At 38.4% G+C, this 21,629-nt stretch overlaps 2 protein-coding genes across 2 annotated transcripts in view; one reads left to right on the top strand and one right to left on the bottom strand.

Annotated features, from left to right (window-relative positions):
• The window catches only part of bzw2 (basic leucine zipper and W2 domains 2), a 440,416-nt gene that overhangs the window by 25,801 nt on the left and 392,986 nt on the right, over positions 1-21,629 (top strand). The gene's annotated exons all lie outside the window — the stretch shown is intronic.
• On the bottom strand, positions 1,234-16,572 carry tmem64 (transmembrane protein 64). Its single transcript, XM_079829678.1, has 3 exons — positions 15,254-16,572; positions 5,882-6,037; positions 1,234-2,214 (listed from the first exon to the last, which is right to left on the bottom strand). The coding sequence occupies exons 1-3, from the start codon at positions 15,947-15,949 to the stop codon at positions 2,029-2,031; spliced, it is 1,038 nt and encodes a 345-aa protein (XP_079685804.1). The 5' UTR covers positions 15,950-16,572; the 3' UTR covers positions 1,234-2,028.

Below are 21,629 nucleotides of genomic sequence, written 5' to 3' on the forward strand. Positions count from 1 at the left end.
AGACGGTGCTGATCACATTGTAATAAAATTGCAATATTAATTCGAGCCCTTGTCAGCATTTAACTCAGACCCTACAGTCTAAGTAGCAGCAAAACTATGACTGGAGACATAAATACAGAGTAAGAAGGTGAGATCAGCCTTCGGAATGAGCAGCGCGCCAGTGTTCCACTGATTGTCAGATTATGGTGACGCTCGAGTGTTGATGCTGTAAACCAAACGGTGAGTCTCAAATGACACTGAGAATGAAGTCACTACCCCAACTGAGTGTAAATTTCAGTTACTAAGAATTTCTCATTGAGAGCATGTTTCTTTCAACACAAATAAAAGCTCACAATGACAAGCTTAAATCAAAGTCTTATCCCATCTCGATCCTGGTCTACAGCGTGAACGGCTGTATTTAGAGTATCATTTCATGTTAAACAGCTCAACAGCATTGCAGACCAGAGTATGGGAGAATGTAGTGAGAAGAACAAAAACAAACTAAGCACCAGGATTCCGTGAAATTCCCTGCATTGAGGGATTTCATGTTCCTGGTGTGGACGCTGCGAGTTCTGGGCTCGTTAACAGAAGCCTGAGCTAAATGATATAGCCAGGACCCAAATACGTCAGTCAATGCTCAGGAGGCTTTTGTTTCTAATTAGGCGAACCTCTAAGGAAGGAACGACAGACATTACCATGACCGGAGTCACGTAATAACAACATTTTGGTTGTAGTTTGCACTTTTGTCAGACATTTGTAGCCGTTCGCATTGCACTCGCAATGAGTAACCGTGCCACAGAGGGTTTGAGCTGAATTTTTCACTGGTGTGCATTTTTGAGAAACGAGAAATACTGCGAAAAGATGCATTGTAGGCAACTGTGAGCCATTTCAGCACAGTGCCAACAATCCATCAGACCGACGTGACCCATGTTCTTCAGCATTCATTACATAAGGACAATAAAGCACATATGAAAAATTCTTTTCATAGCGCATTTATATAAACATTTTTATAATTCTACAAATACATTACGTATTCAATATATGGAATAGATTCATATAATTGCTTTTTCCAGCTTTTCCGCATTGTGTCTTTAGCTTACATATTTAGTTGTGCAAACGTTCGGAATTATACGCTCCCTAACAACGAATAAATTAACAAACGTGACGTCATAAAATGCAAACAGCCCTATAATAAAGCATTTGGTTAAATCATACAAGAAAGAAGGCAAAGAATTTCAATCCTCTCAATATGAGAATGAGAAATCGAACACATACTGCTGAGCTAATCATGCTGTACTAAAGGTTCTTGGCAGGACAGCCTTAAATATCCAGCTAAGAAAATTTCCTCCCCTTCCATCTGTTCCTTACAAAACTGCAGAGTAGCAAAAAAAAAAAAAAAGCGTTCCCAGTTGGCAAACGCCACAATTTTATCCAGGTGGTACTAACTTACTATTTTTTTTCTTTCTTACTCTAGACATAACATGAAAAGAAACAATCCATTAAGCAATACCTTTAGATTAATTCAGAAAAGTATATAAAAACTTTTAACAATTCTTCATTTTTACCAAATGACAGTATATATTTATAAAACAAAAGAGCAAACATCTGAAGCATATTAACCTGATATATTAGTTGGGCCCTCTGTAATATCTAACTACAACTCTAGAACATTCTCTTTAATTAAATGTACCCATTTCATGCTTTAGACCTCCTATAAAGATATAATTTATATTAGTATCATAAAAAAAGAAAACGTACCTCAAAAACATCTCATAAACTTCTCTTAAAATACTGGCCCAGGGTCCCAATCTTTGGCCAACGTTTCCATCAAGTCTGATGGTCGGCTGTTCGGCTTTCATAGTCCAGTTCCGCTCCGCAGTCAGGCCTCCATCATAACTAGAACATCTGGCTGGGACTGTATCAGCTCCCAAGACTCCCTGACGCAGCCAAGGCATTCCCCTCTGACAGATCTCCTGCCGTCCAGTCAGGACAGTGCAACTGGATGGAGGGTTGAAATATGTTCATCATCATCATCAAGAAAAACGATGTTCAGACCACGTTGATCCCCCCTCCCGCCACAGCCCGTTTGTTGCAGTAGGTCGAGCCGCTGTGGTTGGCCGTTCCGCCATTCATATACGACGTCTTCAGCTCCATCTGGCAGGCGGCAATGGCGGCGTTCAGCTCCACTTGTGCTCGATGTACAACATAAAACATCAGGCCTATGCTGATGAAGATCTGATGAGAGGAACAGAGAGAGTGAGTCACCGGGCGGATCTGCTGACTGAGCTGGATGACGGTTGATACAAAGATCCGGATGATGTGACTTGTGCAATGCGGTTGTAAATTTAAGCAAAATTTCCTTGGCTGATATATCAGAACAGCCCGTTTCAGTCAAGAATCCATTATTGGCATCTAACTTTACTACACACAAGAGCAAAATGCAAACACATTCTTGGATAAAGCTATGCCAATGACCATCTATAATTATGGTTTACTACAAGTATGATCCCTACAATCTAGACTAGACATGACCATTTCATTTACTTATAAGTTTACATATGCATTGCAGAATCTGTGAAATGTTTAGAATTAAAATAATCATTTTCGTATTAAATGTATTAAAATATAAAAAAATAAAGTCCAGAAGACATTAAAAAAACCATATTGATATTAATGATATTATACTGAAATTATCTGGCTTAAAAGTATGTGCACAGTCATTGATGCTCAATTGTAACAATATTAGGATTCAAGGGTGTTTGTGGTCTTTTGTGAACCAACAGGAAGTCTGCTATTTTGGTTTGAATGCGGGGCAACCAGCACGTGAGAGAGATTAGCGCACGTTTCTAAACACAGCAAACATGTCGGAAGTGTGGAAGCATTAAAGTCCCTGTAAAGGCAATTAGTTAAACAGTTTTTCACCGTTGCTGTGTTCAGGATTTTCTGGGCGGGGCTAAAACGGTGGCTTGATGACGCACTGGAGCCACCGAGCCTGGCTCCTCCCCTAACACGATCATAACTAGAGCACATTCGCATCAGTTCGATCGCGAGTTACTGTTAGTACTGTTAGTTACTATAGTCAACAACTTACATAACAGCTTACAAAACAAAAACGATGAAGAGGAGGATTAATTTTGTGAACAGCAACCTTGATGGAGAGAGCTGAGGATCATCACCGACACCTGCCTCAGCAGTGACTTTACACCGGATCGTTTTACAAACTTTCACCGGAGACAACTGGGATTCACTGATAATCCGCTGCAGAACCGACTATCCCCCGCCCAGGCCTTCATCCTCCCGTCCCGCCGACATCTGGTGCGTCGTGATCATAGACGGTCGTGATCAGTGAGTGTTGTCTTGTGTGCTACTGCAGCTTTCCCGTGAGTGGGCGTGGTTTCGGCGCCGACAGCGGACACACCCCCAGCGTTTGAGAGCAGAGAATGCAGCTAATTTTTTCAGGTTTTTGATAAGCTATTTTATGTACTTCCCGGATTTTTTTATGATTCAAATTTGGCTGGGTGGTTAATAACACATTTATCTGTGGTGTGAGGAACTCAGAACACATGTTTAGTTTTGACTTTACAGGGACTTTAAAGTGTCCGAGATGGACGCAAAAATGGCCATTTGCAGACACTGTCTAAGCACCCTCAGTTGATACTGTAAAAATATATAGGCAAATGCTCCAGTGCATATTTGTGTCTGTACGTCCAATGTATCCATTTACAACGTGTTTCTGCAGCAGTGACAGGCTCGCAAAACCTCTCATGAACAAACAAAGTGTAGACACAAACCGATGCAAGGAAGATTTTTATTGTGCATTGTTAGCAGCTTCATTGAACTTTGTGATATCGCGATGAACTGACATAGCAAACGCGTTTAGTGGTCGTAAATGGAGCGGTCTTGGCTCGCTTTCGAGTCTACAGTCTATATAATCCATTGAATAAAACTATTGTTTTTCATGTTGCAAAAAGGAGTAATGGCCAGTTGCACACAGCAGAGTTTCGGAAGTGACATAGTGAAATAGTAATGCATTAAACCAATGTAAAGGCAGACTACTAGAACAATATTCGTTGCAAAATATTTTTGAAATTCTAAATAATCTCACTGTACACTCGCCACCTCAACAGATAAATACGTACGCCTGCTTCTGTAGCCCCACCCACCAACTCGTGGAGCTAAACGAGTCGCGCTACTGAGCAATAAACATGCCGGTTCCAGCTCACGTGTGTAAGACATTGCGTGTTTGTTCGCTTCATTTCACTGCAGAATCGTTTGTAAACAAGATACAGGTTGAGACTGGATTTGCAGACATATTGAGATTAAAACAACGCTGTGCCTTCTATATTGGATCCGACAGGAATGGTGCAACACACTTATGCGAGTAAAACATGTTTTTATATGTGATAGTATTGGTTGTTAAAGATCGTATTGATTATGTGTACGTGTCTAATTTAAAATACCTTAGCACGCTGTCACAGACTGGAGAACCCTTTATTCGAGGTGTTATTGGTTCATTCGTGATCAGATTCGGACTCGCAAACCCCAACGGGACTGTGTTTTTCAGACGGGCTACCAATGGGCCATCTTAAATGGTGAAATAACATTCCTTTCTTGCGCTTGCGTGTGTGCAGGTCACGGTTATTCACAGATCGGGCCGGCCAAGAAATAAAAAAATTACATTCCAATCAATTGCGGATGGATGATAGATAAATCATTGTATTTGTTTGATAAAGGCATTTTGAGAGCCCTGTGAACATTTCTCCACACGGGAGCTGAAGCTCATTAAATATGCAAATCTTATCCAATCCTAGCCGTGGGCGTTTACTTCCAAGTCTTCAGTGCGGCACGCCCATCAAAACCGAGCGTGTCTTGAGAGAGCCTCAAAACCAGGGTAGAAAATAGCCTATTCCTTATTCATTATGATGTTTTTGAATGTAAAAACCACGCAAACATCATAAGTTGACCTCAGACAACAGTATAAAATAAAAGACAAAAAAAAGCCAGTTCATGACCCCTTTAACAGAGCACCCTCAGTGATTTGAATTATGATACCTGTAGGCATAATAGGCCAAAGAGAAGACAGCCAAAAAAAAAAACATATACAAAAAATTATAATAATAATTTAAAGTTATATTGTGCTTTGTTTGTATAATGTCTGCTGGAACGCAAAAAAAATTTCAGTCTAAAATAAATATTTTTAAATTGTAGTTTTGTAATTTATTTATCTTTAAAAAAAAAAAAAAAAAGCAAGACAAAATAGTAAAAAGCTATTTTTTACTATTTAATTTATGCAATGGTAAAAAAAATTGGCAAAATAAATGGAAAAAAAAAAAACATCGGAAAACCACGTTAGGTATTCGGCTTAATAACAAGCGTTTTATTATTATTCGGCCAAGAATTTTCATTTCGGTGCATCCCTAATGGGAAACTAAAGTGTAGCGAGTAGCTTCGAGGAGGCAACATGTTACTGTGTACTATGGATATTGTGGCCTCTTTTACATAAAAAAAAAATAGGAAGAATGTCAGTGTCAGCTGCGATCTGTATTCTCAGTGTAATATAAATAAATGTGACTTCATAAATAAACGCGATGGTCAAATCGGTTGTGATGCTCCTTATTTGCAAGTTGCAGGTGTGCTAAACAAATAAATGTAAATAAGAACCTGTATTTTGTGTTGACAGTACACGGATTATAATGGATTATTTTGTCTTTTGCAGTGTTGCGCCACGCTGCTCGAGTCCTAGACACGGTGTAAGGCTATGTAAACTTTGGGCAGTACAAGTATTTTACTTTTAATAAATACAACCTTAAATAATATGCTTAATATCCTGCAAGGAGAGAATGTAAATGTATGAGCCCAACTGTATACAGGGTTCTTGCTGATTTCATTTCTGGAGGCTCACCTGTAGACTGAACACAAAGTATCCGCTGACGCTCTGTTCCGCGATCACATCCTCCATTGTGCGCAGGGTGGTGCCCAGATAGGAGTTAAGGAGTTGTGTTGGGAGAAGTCCCACTGAGGAAGCCACTAAATAATTTGGCAAGGACACATCTGTGATCTGTCAAAGAGAGAGACAACTATATTTGGTCATAGTGTTGGTCAAGATTAATCACAGTGTTTTCACTGCCTGCAGCCTTGTTTAGCCCTGTCACTGTCCTTCACATGGTAACTGGACTTTTTCAGCAATCTCTAATGCAATACAATTAAAAAAAAGGTTTCCTCTACTCTTTAGAACACTTTTAAAAATCAATATTGTTTTCTATATAATCACATAGAAAACAATATTGTTTTCTGTTGCATCAACCTATGAATATGCTGGCCTTTTTTAAACACATTTAACATCCCTTGTAAACTCAATTTCTTCTGTGTAAACATAATGTAATGCACAGATTTCCACAGCAATACCAGTAGGACGTTTTATTGGTTGTATACTGCAAATATTTAAGTAGTGCATCTGTCCTGTTCCAAATCTGATAGTCTCATGCAAACACACCCTGAATAAAAACATTAAAGGTTTGCGTAATTGAATTGTATCAACTTTGTGTGCGAGTAAATAAGGCACAAACCTGTATCTCCAAGTGCTAAACTATTAAACATGTCAAACCCATCCATTTTTGTTCATAAACAGACTGCAGAAGATGCAGGCATTGTTGAATTTTGGTTGCGTCAACCTATGAATATTTATGAACAAGGTAAAAATGATGCATTCCTGTTCTTAGAAGTGACTTCATTATAAATGGCCGTGAAGCAATATTTTAAGTATGCACTATGCAGACGCATGCATTGTGTTGGGTTACCTACATAACGCATCACATTCCGCTTCAGCAGAAAACACAGGGCACATTGAAATACAGCCCCTTCTATAGGACGTGGTTTCTGAGGGTCTGCGAAACATAATTCCAGCGTGACCTGTTTAGTGCCGACATGCATCATACCCTTGTGATCCCTCTGTTACGTAAAAAAGAAAGGCGAAATAAAACCAATTAGCCTAACACAATTAGAGTCACTGGCACTTATAGAGCCTGATGTTCACTCGCTTTCCAACTGGTGCAAACTGAATATCATCCTCATTGATATTACAAAGAAAGATGAGGCAGGCTACTGGAGCAAGAGTACTGACTCACGGTATCAGGTTCACAATCCCTGGTAAAAGCAAACCCAGAACTGTACAGCTATTGAGATGCCCTTGAGCTCGAGTCCTTCAAAAAGAACAGACTTATCAAGAGCAATGGCATTGTACTAGTAGGGCTGCACGATTACGACTATGAATAGACTTTATTCCATTTTGTCCAGGGCAACTGCATGTTATCTTTATGTATGGGTCTATGACATGACGTGCATATTTTTGTCTCCAAGTGCATTATTTCCTTTTTAAATAATTTGATAAAATCATGACATATATCACTTAATTCTATAAAACCTATTTAGTTTGAATTCATTTTTAGTGAATATCATAACATTTTATGTTTTGTTATCTTAAACCCCTAAAAATGTCAGGTGGTGCAACTGTCCGAACAAATGAACAGACTAAGAAAACTATTTAAAAATGGTGTTAAAGGGTTAGTTCACCCAAAAATGAAAATAATACAATTTATTACTCACCCTCATGCCGTTTCACACCCGTAAGACCTCCGTTCATCTTCGGAACACAAATTAAGATTATTTTGTTGAAATCCGAGGGCTCAGTGAGGCCTGCATAGCCAGCAATGAAATCAAATTTCCTGTCTCAAGATCCATTAATGTACTAAAAACATATTTAAATCAGTTCATGTGAGTACAGTGGTTCAATATTATTATTATAAAGCGACGAGAATATCCAGAAAAACACTGCTTCGTGAAGCTTTGGAGCGTTATAAATCAGCGTGTTCGCATGATCGTGTGTCAAACCGCCAAACTGCTAAAATCACGTGACTTTGGCGCTCCGAACCGCTGATTCATAACGCTCTGAAGCTTCATGGAGCAGTGTTTTGAAATCGGCCATCATTATACAAATCGTTATTTTGGTTTTTTTGGCGCACCAAAAATATTCTCGTCGCTTTATAATATTAATATTGAACCACTGTACTCACATGAACTGATTTAAATATGTTTTTAGTACATTAATGGATCTTGAGAGAGGAAATTTCATTGCTGGCTATGCAGGCCTCACTGAGCCATCGGATTTCAACAAAAAGATCTTAATTTGTGTTCTGAAGATGGATCGAGGTCTTACGGGTGTGGAATGGCTTGAGGGTGGGTGAGTAATGACATTAATTTCATTTTTGGGTGAACTAACCCTAATCATAAAAAAATATATTTATTTTAGGTTTGAAACATTTAACATAAACAAAGTTGTACCGCCTGACATAAAAAGTCAAAAAGAACAAAAACATTGTTCATGACTTAAAAAAAATATAATTTATAAAAACACCTTTTTTGAAGCGTTATTTGTCAATGACTCATATACATCTAAAACAACGCTATTTTAGTATCATTGAAATAAGTTTGTATGAATATTTTCCCCCCATTTGAAAGTGGGAATTGTTACAACTAGCTGAAATAAAATACGTTTAAAGGGGTGGTAAATCACAATTTCACTATTCTAACTTTTGCTAGTGTGTTATGTTGCTGCTTGAGCATAAACAACATCTGCAAAATTACAACGTTCAAAGTTTAAAGCAAAGGGAGATATTTGCTTTCAAAGAAATCAATTTCTAAGGACTACAGCAAACGGCCGGTAGGCGACTGCAGACATTCCTCCAGGGTCTCTGACATCACCAGCCCCAATATTTACATAAACCCCTCCTCCGAGTATATTAAATAAGGGGGGCGGGGGTGCCATTTTGTGTCGCTGCGTTGTTGAGGTATAGCTAGGCTGGAGTGGTGTTGCTGCAATGCCGACGAAACGCTGTTATTTTCATTCGGATTGCAGGTCTGGGGTACTTGCTTTGTTCAGCCTTCCTAGGGACGGGGGGTGTGTTGTAGAGGTCTTCACGGAGCCCCCGAGACCCGTGGACCCGGGACCCGACCCGGGACCCGTACGGGTTCGGGTCTATATTTTAAATGATCAGCCGGGTCCGGGTCGGGTCCCAATCTATTACTACGGGTCCCGGGTCTGTTTAACATTGTCTGCAATACCCGAGTCGATCCGGACTCGGAGAATACCTGCCCGTGATCAGAGTCAGTCAGCACTGCTTGTGTGTTTTTTGTAACTTGCAACTGTAAAATTAGGATAAGAAAAGTGTGAGCCGGGAAATAAGGTTTAAAAAAAAGAAAGAAGAAAAACACGAGCGATCTCTCTCTCTCTTGCTCGCTCGCCTCACGCGCTCGCTCTCTCTCTCTCTCGCTCGCTCGCTCTCTCTGCAAGCGCACGGTAATAATAATGGTTACCTTCATGAGTGATGTGTGAAAAAAGCTAAAAAACAACGAATATAAAGAAGTTAAACCCACGGCACCTCTTCTGTCCGGGCATCCTTCATGCATATTGTGGACAAACATGAGAAAAAAGTAAGTGCTGTCTACGTGTGACGCACTGTTGAAGTTTGATTTGAAATTATATTTAAATAATATATTTAAAATCAGCAACAAAATCTCAGTTGAACTGTCACAAATGTTTTCTATGATGCTCAAATTGCGTAAAAAAGCTCATATTTCAGGTTGCTCCAGCCACCGCGTATGTGCGCAGTATCAAGCGCGTGTCATTTCTATGGCAACCCGAGCTTCCGCTGTGATTGACTTTAATAATAATATGAATGAACCGTCTTATTTCTTAAAGTTTTGGTGGTCAGGCTCGCTCACAGAGATTATAGCAAATAAATAATGCGGACGTCAGCGGCCACCGAACGAGCAATCGCTATTATAGTTCAAAAAGGCAAACAGTCAAAGTTATTATGCGAGTTAACTCGAGTCGAAATGCAAATCTGCAAAGACGCATTTGTCATCCGTCACCGTGACATAAAGTGGACTTTTAAAGCTGAAATGATGAGTGAATTAAGCATGCTTGGAATAACAAGAGAGGAATAACATGGATTTAACTTTTTGGCAAGGATGTAATGCATCACAAGTAACGTTACAAGGAAGGGAGACGACGGCTAGGTAAGACAAAAAGTTATATTTTTCATAACTTGTTTATTGACTTGTTAATATCAGTTATTGTGGAATATGTGACAAACGGGTCCAGTCGGGTCTGTGTCTTCACGCCGGGTTCGGTTCCAGCTTTTAAATAATAGACGGGTCCAGGTCGGTTCCGGATACTACGTTTTTGGCATTTCTCGGATCTTCACGGGTCCGGGTCCAGCTTTTGAAATAATAGACGGGTCCGGGTCGGTTCCGTTAAGCACATTACGGGTCTCTTCGGGTTCGGGTATGAATTTTTGGACCCGTGAAGACCTCTAGTGTGTTGTAGTGCGTTTAACATGCAGCATGTTATATGCATGTGTGTATGAGACAGAGGGGAACAGGTCGCAGATATATGCTGCCCATCATAAATCACGAGACAGACGGGGGTCGGAGGAGACGACTGGAAAATGTGACAATGGACAATATTCGTCTGTATTTGCAATACATGAGCCGCGGTTCAGCTGCGCGAGACAAACACTGCCAGTGTGAATCATGCACGACGGGCGCGCGGCTCCCGCTGCACATTTCACGGAGGAAAGCTTCCACAATCTTCGCGAGTTCAATGCAGGATTTGCACAACGGCTTGTCCTGAAAGATGGATTTAAAAACAGAAGCTGTTTACGGGCCACAACCTGTAAGTATGATTTATTTTTCATCGATGTGTTTTCCTGTAATAGGTTAATTGTACGTTGTAGCAAGGAAGTAAACAGATGACAACGCTGTTCTTCATACCAGTCTGTTAAATGCTCATTCATACTTAACGTTATCCGACGAACACCTAACGTTACAAACACCTAACGTTTAAATCTCAACAGCGAACTTGGCATTAGTGCAAATTATTCTTTGATTAGAGCTTTTATGTATTGTTTATCTACGGGCATGCTAAACATGGTTCTGTGTTTGATTTGGCTACTAGTAAAGCCAATGTTTAGTGTTCGTTTTGGGTTAATAGTTCTTGCGACAGATATTTGGCTATAATCGTTCTAAAAATACAAAAGTAACAGTGCCATTCAGTAGTGATCACTATAGATCCGCAGTATTTACTCTTGAGGACTGAACAGGTTCTGCTCGATCATCTTCACTAAAATTGTCGGGGTCTGATTCGGGCTCAAATTGGTATTGTTTTATTGACGCTATTGTTTCTAATACTACCAAAGCACAGCCTCCGGTAAAGGTAAGGGGCGTGGTGTTTCCGATAAACGTGCACTGTGGTTAGCGAATCACAACACACTGGGCCAGCTAACCAATCTGAGCCCATTGCGTATTTTTGAGGGACTGGCTTCATACAACCCGGAAACCATCAGACCGTTTTTACAAGGAGGGACAGAGCAGTGTAGAATAAAGGTCAAATATATGAAAAATAATGCAATTTTTTAAAAACTAAGCATGAACACATGTTACAGTGCACCCCACAAACACAATCAAGCCTTCGAAAGAATGTGTTTTACCACCCCTTTAAGGTTTCTTTATGTTAACAATTAACATTTATTTTATTTTAAGTAACAAAAATGTTATGGTCTTAGTTAACAATAATAACCATTTCTCTGATCTAAAACAAGCTGAGAAGTGTGTTTATGAATTTATTGCCGTTTTATACATCTGTAAATCAAGTTTGTAAATAAATGGTCAACTTCTTGTCCTCTAATAAAGTTCTTTATTGGCATTGATGGTTAAATCCATGGAACCTTTCTATTGCATAAAAGGTTCTTTATAGTAGAACAGTTCATCAGATTATTAAAACATTCTTCACACTGAGAAAAAAAAAAATTCTCTTTTAAGAACTAACCACTGAAAGGTTCTTTGGAGAACCAATAATGGTTCATCTTTGAACCCCTTTTGGAACCATCATTTTTATAGGCCAAATTTTTCCGCCAATTGAACATGCTGAATAGGCGTTAGAATGTCTGAGAAGTGACGTGCTGTAATCTGGTGACTGTCAGTGCAGTGTGAATTGGCCTTAAAAGTGTAGCTGCATGAAAACAAAACTGTTATTCAAACTTGTAAGTAATTATACACAGTAAGCAAACAACACAAAACTAGAACACTCCCATTGCTGTCCACTGTTAATTTACACAATTTCACACAACAGTTTAAGTCCAGACAGTTCGCACACAGAGCTTTGGACACCGAAGCTGCGTAACAGAATAAATATTTTATTATAGGTTTACGGATAGTTGCTTATAATTGGAGTGTTCTCTTGTTTACAATGTGTTGGTGTTTCACCATCTATATTGTGAGCAGAGCAAAATTTTGTGAATACAGAATACAAATAAAGTAAAGTTTCCATTTTGGCTTTAATGTTTTAGTTTTTTTTTGTCTGTGCCAGGCGATGATGTCTTCATCCAATATTTACCAATTGTCTTTATTAATATGTCTAATATACAAATGTTAAAATGCTCTAATTCATGGCTGCATTCATGCACAAAAGTTGTATAAATGTTCAACTGCTGCTGCAATTTTTTTTAATGTAAATTGAATATTTTGATGCAACAAGAACAGACAAATTGAATATGTAACTGACAATATTTACAATTATTTAAATCACAGCAGCTGTACTTGTAATTTTGATTATATTCAATTCATCCTACTTGTAAATGAAAAAGTAGCTCTGTTTAACATTGCAGCTGCTTGCTAACCCATTACATGACGCAAACTCCAACTGTAAGAGGGTGTTCAATGTTCATTTCCAGCACTCCCGAAACTGAGATATAATCAGTCAATCACTGTCAGTCTTTCAAGCCGAAGTGGTGCAAATGATCAAACTTGTATCAAGACATCCACTCATAATCATAAAAAAACATCAAATGAGCAATACATTGACCTATGAATCATCCAGTGAATAAATTATGCAAACAGTACAAACAATAGTCAAATGTTCCACAATGGCAGGCTGCAGGTCCATGTTCATATTAAACTAAACCAGCCTTAATGCCTGAAAAAGTCTAAGAACATCTCAAATCTAATTTAAAATGAGCAAATGTAATCTTTGTTTGTATTAAAATGAAACTTCTGGAAAAACAGAATAAGATACAACTCTTTGAAAAGTCTGACAAGCATGAGCATATTTTAAGTGACTACACTAAATATGATTTAAATACTTTACATAAAAAAAATTGTTATTAAAATCACATTTACGAGCCATGTGTAATATAATTATATATTTTTGTAATTTACTTATTTAAATGTTGCTGACTGCACATTTTTGTGTCATTGTGTATTTAAAAAAGGTTAAAGAAACTGGGTTAGTAATAATTCAATTCGGACTCGGAGTAAAGGCAAAAAAAAAAGATGCTAGACACGGCATTTATACATCACTGGTGTTCTTTACGGTCCTCTGTCATTGTTAAAGGTTGCAGTTTCTTTCTCATATATGTCAGCTAATTAAAAATGTATTATATTGATAGTGCAGAGTGTCTAAAGGTAATATATTTCAACGTACACACTACACAGAGACCTGTTTTACCCTTGATCCTGCGTGAAGAGCAGTTATGTTTGAGCTGGAGGTCTTAATTGTTTAACTGGATGATGCCATTTAAAGATTAACAGCCACCTCAATGCAATTAATGCATAGACAGCTATGTGCTATAAACTTTCTTTACTAATAAAACACCTCATAACACAATAAAATTGACAAGCACTATAAGAAATGTGCAACAGTTCTGAGAGTGATATTTCACTCTTAGTATCTTTTGGCTTGTCACGGCATGCAGACTTAGTGAGCACTGCAGTTGAGAAAGTTGTGAATGCCTGAAAGTCTGTGTTTTGCTTTTTTCCCCTTTGAGGTTCGCTCATTGTGGGTTTCTCTCACCAGTGAAGAAATGTAAATCCCGGAGTGGATTTCAAGCGGAATGATTATGGAATTCTTTCAGAGGAGAGAGGACATTTATCACACACCACTCATATATGCTGATACAGATCAGCTTTTTTAATGAAAAGCATGACTTTTTTTGATATCGGATGTTAATAGCAAACATTTCTTGATAAACCTAGACCATTTTGCTTGGGTTGGAACCATTTGCATTGGCGGAGAAGAAATATATGAAGTAATTGACCATTTATTTTGTCTGAAACTTAAGTTACTCAATATTAATTATCTGATTATTAAACTGTTTAAAAGCAATATCACACTTGCAATTTAGCAAGACTATAATCATTGTGCACTTGTGCAATGCTGGGTTATCATCGTTGACTAAAACCATAAAAAAATATTACTAGAAACAAATCATTAACTGAAAAAAAAAATGTTTTAACTTATTTTATTCCAGCTAGTTGCCAATGCAACATCTAATTTTCCTTCAGTTTAAAGGATAGTTGACCCAAAAATGTATTAATTAATCGCTCATGTCGTTCCAAACACGTAAGACTTTCGTTCATCTTTGGAACACAAATATAAATTATTTTGATGAAATCTGAGAGGTTTCTGTCCCTCCATAAACAGCTACGCAACTATCACTCTGACACTCCAAAAAAAGTTAATAAATACATAGTCAAACTAATCCGTATGAATCAGGCGGTTTAGTCCAATTGTTTTTGACGAGATTCGATCTCTTTATATGATGAACAGATTGAATTTAGACTTTTATTCACGAATAAACATTGATCAAAAACTCACACATCAGTTATGGTAAACTGAAGCTCAAGCTTGCTTGACCGTGTGAGAACCAATGAGGTTCGTTCTAGTGTTAAAGCACAGAACCAATGAGGTTTGTTCTCGCGCATCAAGAAGGTTCGGTTGAGCTTCTGTTTGCTGATCAAGGTTTATATGAATAAAAGCCTAAATTAAAACTGTTCATCATATAAAGCGATCACATCTCTGGTAGTTGCGTAGCTGTCAATGGAGATTACAGAACTGGCTCAATCTTCATTTGTGTTTCGAAGATGAACGAAATTCTAACGAGTTTTGAACGACATATGGGTGAGTAAATAATGACATATATATATATATGTGTAGACGTATTTTAAAATAATAATAAAAGGTCAACCATCCCCCAAAAACTACTAAAACTTTCAATGTGAAAAAAAAAAATCGCATTGCAATATTAATAATTCCTACACAATAGAATATCAATGATAATAAAATATATAACACTGATGAGATATTGCTCAAATGAAATTTTTTTTTAAAGCTTTTCCCATAATGAGCATAATATCATTATTAATATTAAAACAGACTTACCGAGAAGACCGCGTTCTGAAGACCGAAAGGAATCGGAGTGAGTCTCGCTAAGGCCACAACTTTGAGTCCACTTCCACCCTCCACCACCCGAATAACAGCACTCAGCTGTTCACTGCTCCCGATCTTACTCAGAACCCAGTTCGTCAGTAATCGCTTGCACACCACATGAGCTATGAAAGTCCCGATCAAAACCCCAACCATCACCAGTCCCATGCCCAGCACAAACCCATATAAATACCCCGCGGCCACGTTCAGCACGATATAACCCCAGCCGCAGGGGAAAGACACCGTGATCAAGCCGACTATGAACAGCAAGGCTCCCACAAAACTGTCCAAACTCTCCACCCACAGCAAGACATCCTTCAGGTACTGGCGTACGAGAGCCACCGATGAGAAGCACACGGCTGTCAGGATGCACGCCAACAGGGCACTTTTAAAGCAACAGGTGGTAATGCAACACGGATGCCTGAACTCGGGGGTGAAGGACGCGCTGGTCTCGGTCAGACCCGCGGGCTCTGCCTCCGACTTCCCGGCGTTGGCTCTCTCGTCAAAGACGTTACAGATCAAGATGTCGATCTTGTCGCAGTCCAGTGAGTCAGGGGTCCGTTGCAGCCAGCGGCTGAGCTGGATGTGTCCTTTACCCGCGGCGTGCTTCAGGGCTTTCAGCACACCCTGCACTGACCCTGAGCTCCACATGTTTATCCCTTCTTCATATGACTTCGCTCGAGTGATTGATTGGACGTCCAGTCCAAAATGTTGACCCTTGAATTTACACGTCGCCAAACCCGGGATCCTCCGACAAAGGGTAACTGATACACTGGATAGTGAGGAATTGTCCCGAGCAGTCCAGTAATGTATAATCGAGTAATTTATCTAGGAAAAACTGATGTGGAGTGATAACACTCCAAGGACTCGAGATGCAACCGTGTCAGCTGTTGTTCACTAATAAACGCCATACTCTCCTTCCCAGCATCAGAGGAATAAAATCCCTCCAGTCGTGTTCAGATCGCTGCTGTCATCGCGTCTGACGGATAAATCACACACACACACACACGCTCAACTTTCCCGACTCCAGGCACAGCTCACTGCAGTACACCCATCCAGGCTCCGGTCCAAAGTCCCGCCGCTCACACAGCTCAACATGTCACATCTCTTGGCCCGAATAACACTGATCATAAAAGTCGCTGATAGACTGTCGTTGCGTTTGCTGGACGAGTTGTTTACTTGTGCTCCGCGAGCTCTTGCCCACCTCAGCAAGGGATGTTTACGCCGAGCGTTATTCATACCACTGTTTGTTTCCCAGTATCCTGTGCGAGGTCGTCACGTGACACCATCTTGCCGTCACTGTAAGTATCGCGATAACATACCACAGCTCTGATTGCCTTGGAAATCAGGGCGGTGTGAAGTACATTTATTAATGGGAATATAGAGGTCAGTCAGATGATAGTTGAATCCAATAGCTATGCATAAAAACACCGCTTTTGGTAGGTTGACGAGAAAGAAAAAAACCTGTCTGTCCTGTCTTCTGTTTTGTTCTGGGTAAATAACTATTCTGTTGTATGATATTATTGTTCTTAGAGCCCAGGACAAATGTTTGTTTCATAGGTGGGTCAACCCTTGTGTCACCCTTCCCACCTGTGTGGAAGACACATAAGAAAAAAATCATGCTTTGGTAAATCATATACAAATATTAAATAGATAGTTAAATCTGATATGAAACGTCAAAATTATGTCATAAATTAAGGTTGAAATGATTACATGCTAATCATTATACTTTTTATACTTTATTTATATTTATGCTTATACTTTTTATCTCAAAAGGATGACTTGGTATGTTAGAATTTAGAATTTTCATCTCCAATTACAACCCTGTCATATTTTTTATGTGGTGGAAATAGAGTAATTTTCATACACGTGGCTCCAGTAAGTAAGCTCTACTATTGGTTTAGTCCAATAGTAGAGCTGACTCGACACAAACTCCAAAGGCAAAAGGCAGTAAATGAGTTACGGAAATGAGTTATTGATATTTTGGGACATTCAAGACCTCTTTATAATGTGTACAAGTATCTTGAGTCAAGTCAAGTCAACTTTATTTATATAGTGCTTTTAACAATGTAGATTGTTTCAAAGCAGCTTTACAGTGTTAAACAGGAAAATAATGCAGCATAATTTTATTCAGCTGTATAGCCATTCTGGAAAAAACGCTGATGTCATCAGTTCATTTCAATTATCATACAGTGACAGTGTGGGCTTTAGATCAATAATTAGATCAGTAATTTAGTTTAAATGGTTAATTTAGTTTATTAATTAGATTTATTTCGATGTTTAGTTGAAAAATTGAGTGTCAATTGAGTCAATTCTGTTGTTTTATTGAGAAAATAATGGGTTGTCTTAACAGTAACTTCCAAAAGCTCAGGAGAAACCAAGGCAGAACACCATAACACCAGTTACTGTTTTCTGCCTTTGTTTTAGAACGCTCAAATTGAGTTAGGATTATCTGCTATTGTTTAGCCGTTGTTTAGAAGTTACTGTGCCGGCCTGGAGTTACGGTATATTATGCCTTGTTTTACTCTCCATTAAAGTTGGCTGTGTTTAAATTACGGTGTAGCCTGTGTCATACATCTGTCACTGAAGCACTTCTGACACACACAATACCCAAATAAAAGTGTAGGTAAAACAAATAGTTGAGTGGTTTTTTTTTCTCTTTTCTAATAGCGTTTGAGGAAAGTTGAGATGGCTTTGAAACTCAGACATAAAGGTCAAGGTAAGAAATTGTGTAACACAAAAGATGCATTAGACTAACAAATTAGATAGATTGCAATCTACTTCATTTAGTTAGCTAGCAGCCTATGGCAAAAATAGGCCAGTCAGCTGTCCAACGAATAGGCTACCAAACTGCTCCATATGAAAAAGCAATATTATTTAAAATAAATGCCACGGTCACTAGATTTTATACAGGTGTTACTATAACGATTTTGTAAATTGTGATCAGCAACCAAGTAGCCTATTGATCATGTGGAAGTTACTGCCATTTGCCTTGGTGTGACTTCTCACTTTCAAACTTCAAAATAGGGGTCAAAAGTTAAGTTTGAGCTCAAGATTTTTTATGTAGATCATTTATATTACTAAAACATGTAATTGCCAGATTTCCAGTGTCTTTCCTATAACTAATTTGGCCGGACAACTAAAAATCTTTAAAGTCATTTTTCCCAGTTCCACACTCTAGCGAGTTAAGGCCTATGTATCGCCCAAATCGGTTTGACGCATAGACTTTATTTTGCAGATCATTTCAGCATTTGCTTTGGTATGTTAGCATAATTCGTTTCTAGCCTTTATAAATCTTATACTTTTTAAGAAACTGAAGATTAAAGTTTGAGAATCTCCTGCTGACTTTCATTGATAAAATATTCAGCCTTCAAAAAGCCACAGTACGTATTGATTCGTGTGCACAACCGAATCTCGTGACAACAGCAAAGCTGCTCTGATCCGGCATTTCATTTGCATAGAATCAAAGTCAAAGCTTTCTATAAACTTGAATGCTGCCTATAGCAATCACAAATTTTCCTTTAGCAAATACAAATCTATTTTGCTTTGTAAATCCACTGAAGCTCACTTATAGGTAAACAAATCTCGCTTCTTCCTCTCATCGTGTTTCAGATGCATTTATACGAATGCACTTATTTCAATAGAAAGAAAATAAAACTGCTTAAACAAAAAGGGTTTTATTTCAAACATGGTAAAAATGTAATAGTTGCTTCTATAATGGCTTGTGAAAGGCCTGCAGTCTTATCATTGCTTTGAAATTTGACACTCTTTACCTTTAGAACAGATCCTGGAATTCTGCCACACAAGCCCTTAACTCTAGTAGTATATTTCACAATTACAGATGACGATACACGTTTGGTTCTCTGCCAAGTGAAGGTGGTGTCTATTTTGTACTCTGCATAGCAGAATAAACCAACAGTTCAAAGACGAATTGATTTTGTGAGCATGGACTTTACACTGCTTTTCATGAAATCACCTTTGAATCATTTTATCAGTATTTATGGGAATATTATCAGACTGAAGGAATGATGTCAGAGAGTTTGTATCACAGCCATTCTTTTAGGCATTACCACAATGAGCAATCATCAGACCTGTCTGCAGTGTCATTATGGATCCTCTGTGATTTTAGACATTAAAGGCAACTTTTGGCTTTGTCCGTATATAAACTGATAAATGTTGTAAACTGACTCATCCAACCACACTACATTCATGTACACTCTGCTCAAGGGTAATGAATTGTTCGTTCTCTTTACAACAGATCATGGTTGTATTGGCAAGGGGTTTCTGAATGGCAGCTTAGTCATTAACCACATAGTCTTTTAATGTGTCTGCATGGGGCGCTGAGTTGCTTACTTTTTTCTGTGTTGTTTTTTGTGGGTGTGTTTTTGTGTGATTTAGCAGCTGCTCCATTAGTGAGCTTCAACTAATTGCTACCAAACTTTGTGGCCTACGTCCTACTTTTTTTTACACTCTTAAAAATAAAGGTTCTTTATTGGCATCAATGGTTCCACGAAGAATGTCCTTTAATGTCAATGGATCCTTTCCATTGAATAGAAGGTTCTTTATAGTGAAATATATATATATTAAATGTTTTTAATGTTCTTCACACTAAGAACAAATGGTTCAACCAAAAATGGTTCTTTATATGGCATCGCTATGAAAATGTTTTGGGACCTTTATTTTTAAGAGTATTATTAGTGATCATCTCTGATCATTCATTTGAAAATGAAAATGTTGCCATTTAAAAAAAGAAAGAAAAAGCGACATGTTTTGTCCAATGTCTCAAGAATCAGTTCATTTTTTATTTACATTTTTTTTCAACTGCTTACACGCGTTTTCTCCTTTTTTCATAACTCTATACACAATTCCTAGCCTGGTTAAAACCAGACCATTCTCAGTAGTAACTGATTTATGGTCTGGCAAAGCTTCATAGACAAATCATTTCCAAAGGGGCGTCACCAACGGGCGTCGCTCAAATGCCTCTTGGCGCAATTGGATAGACCTAAAACCAATCAGAGCGATGAGGGAGATGACGTATGCAGAGCGACGGAGAAACATCTGAGACTCTGGCCGTTTCTCAATATGCGTTCTTGTCTGTACTTGTGTTCTCAAATAGGAAATGTCCCCGGTTTCCATTTCAGAAATCTGGTCACTTTACCTAAACCACATTTTAATGTTTAATAGGCCTATATTATTTTTAAAATGTAAACGAAAAGAGGCATGGTGTTTTATACTTCGTTTTATTATAAATATATAAGATAATCAATGTAGGTCTAGCTATGCGTTGCCTGAACCACATTCGTGTGGCTATTATTATGTTTAATTAAATTTTTTTTTTTTTTATGAAATGAGGCAGTGGTGTTTTTTATGACATATTTCGTACGCGAACTTCTGACTTGCTTCCGTGACTTACCAAGTTTGACTCCGGAGAATGAACTCCCGAGGACGGGAGGAAACTAGTCCGCATAGTCAGCTAATGGACAAGCAGCGTTCTAGTATCACTCAGTATATATTTGTATATGTAGTGCAGGCAATGCATATTATCTTCAATGCATGTTTATAACAAAACGAAATATAAAAAACCCAGCCTCTTTTCGTACACACACACACACACACACGATTATCACTGTAATAAATTAAATATGACACAAAACACAACCCAGTCTCTTTTTGTTAAATGTCAGTTTATGTGTGATCATCCATAGCAATCATAAAAGTATAAGTAAAAGGTATAAGAAGCTATACAATAAATAAAGCAATTCAGTCAAAGTCAGCGCTAGGAGACTAAAACGGTAAAGTTTAATATCTTAAAAATATAAAGTTATGAAACTTCACTTTGCCCTCAGACAAAACGATCTGTCTAGGAACAAATTATAGATTAATGAGAGCAAAGATCAGCCGTTAGATCTACACAAGACGAGACGGTTTAACCACTACAGAGACATCAGAGCCAGCGGCAGACGGCAGAAGGACTGGCCGAGGAAAGGCGCCTCTCGGCGGGCTCAATGATCAATTGAGCGCCGCTGAACCACTGGCGCTCACAACTCCGAAAACGGCAGATAAAATTTTAAAAAAGGCGCTCTCTTTATAAATAAACCACATATTTGAGCTTTAAACAACTACATTCACGCCTGAAAAGGACTTAAAACTATATTTTGTAAAACATTAACACTACCAGAGGGCTCTCGCTAAGACCCATTCGTTTAGCCACCAAAGGGCCAAGCTGGTATCAGACTTTTGCCGAATCCAGTCGGTAAGACAGCGATAACATCTTTTTTTATAGATATGAAGGCTTCGAGTGTTGTTCTTTTCTCGGGTTTTAACGAAAAGG

The sequence above is a fragment of the Gobio gobio genome, assembly GCF_949357685.1.
Source record: "Gobio gobio genome assembly, chromosome: 11".
Classification (NCBI taxonomy): domain Eukaryota; kingdom Metazoa; phylum Chordata; class Actinopteri; order Cypriniformes; family Gobionidae; genus Gobio; species Gobio gobio.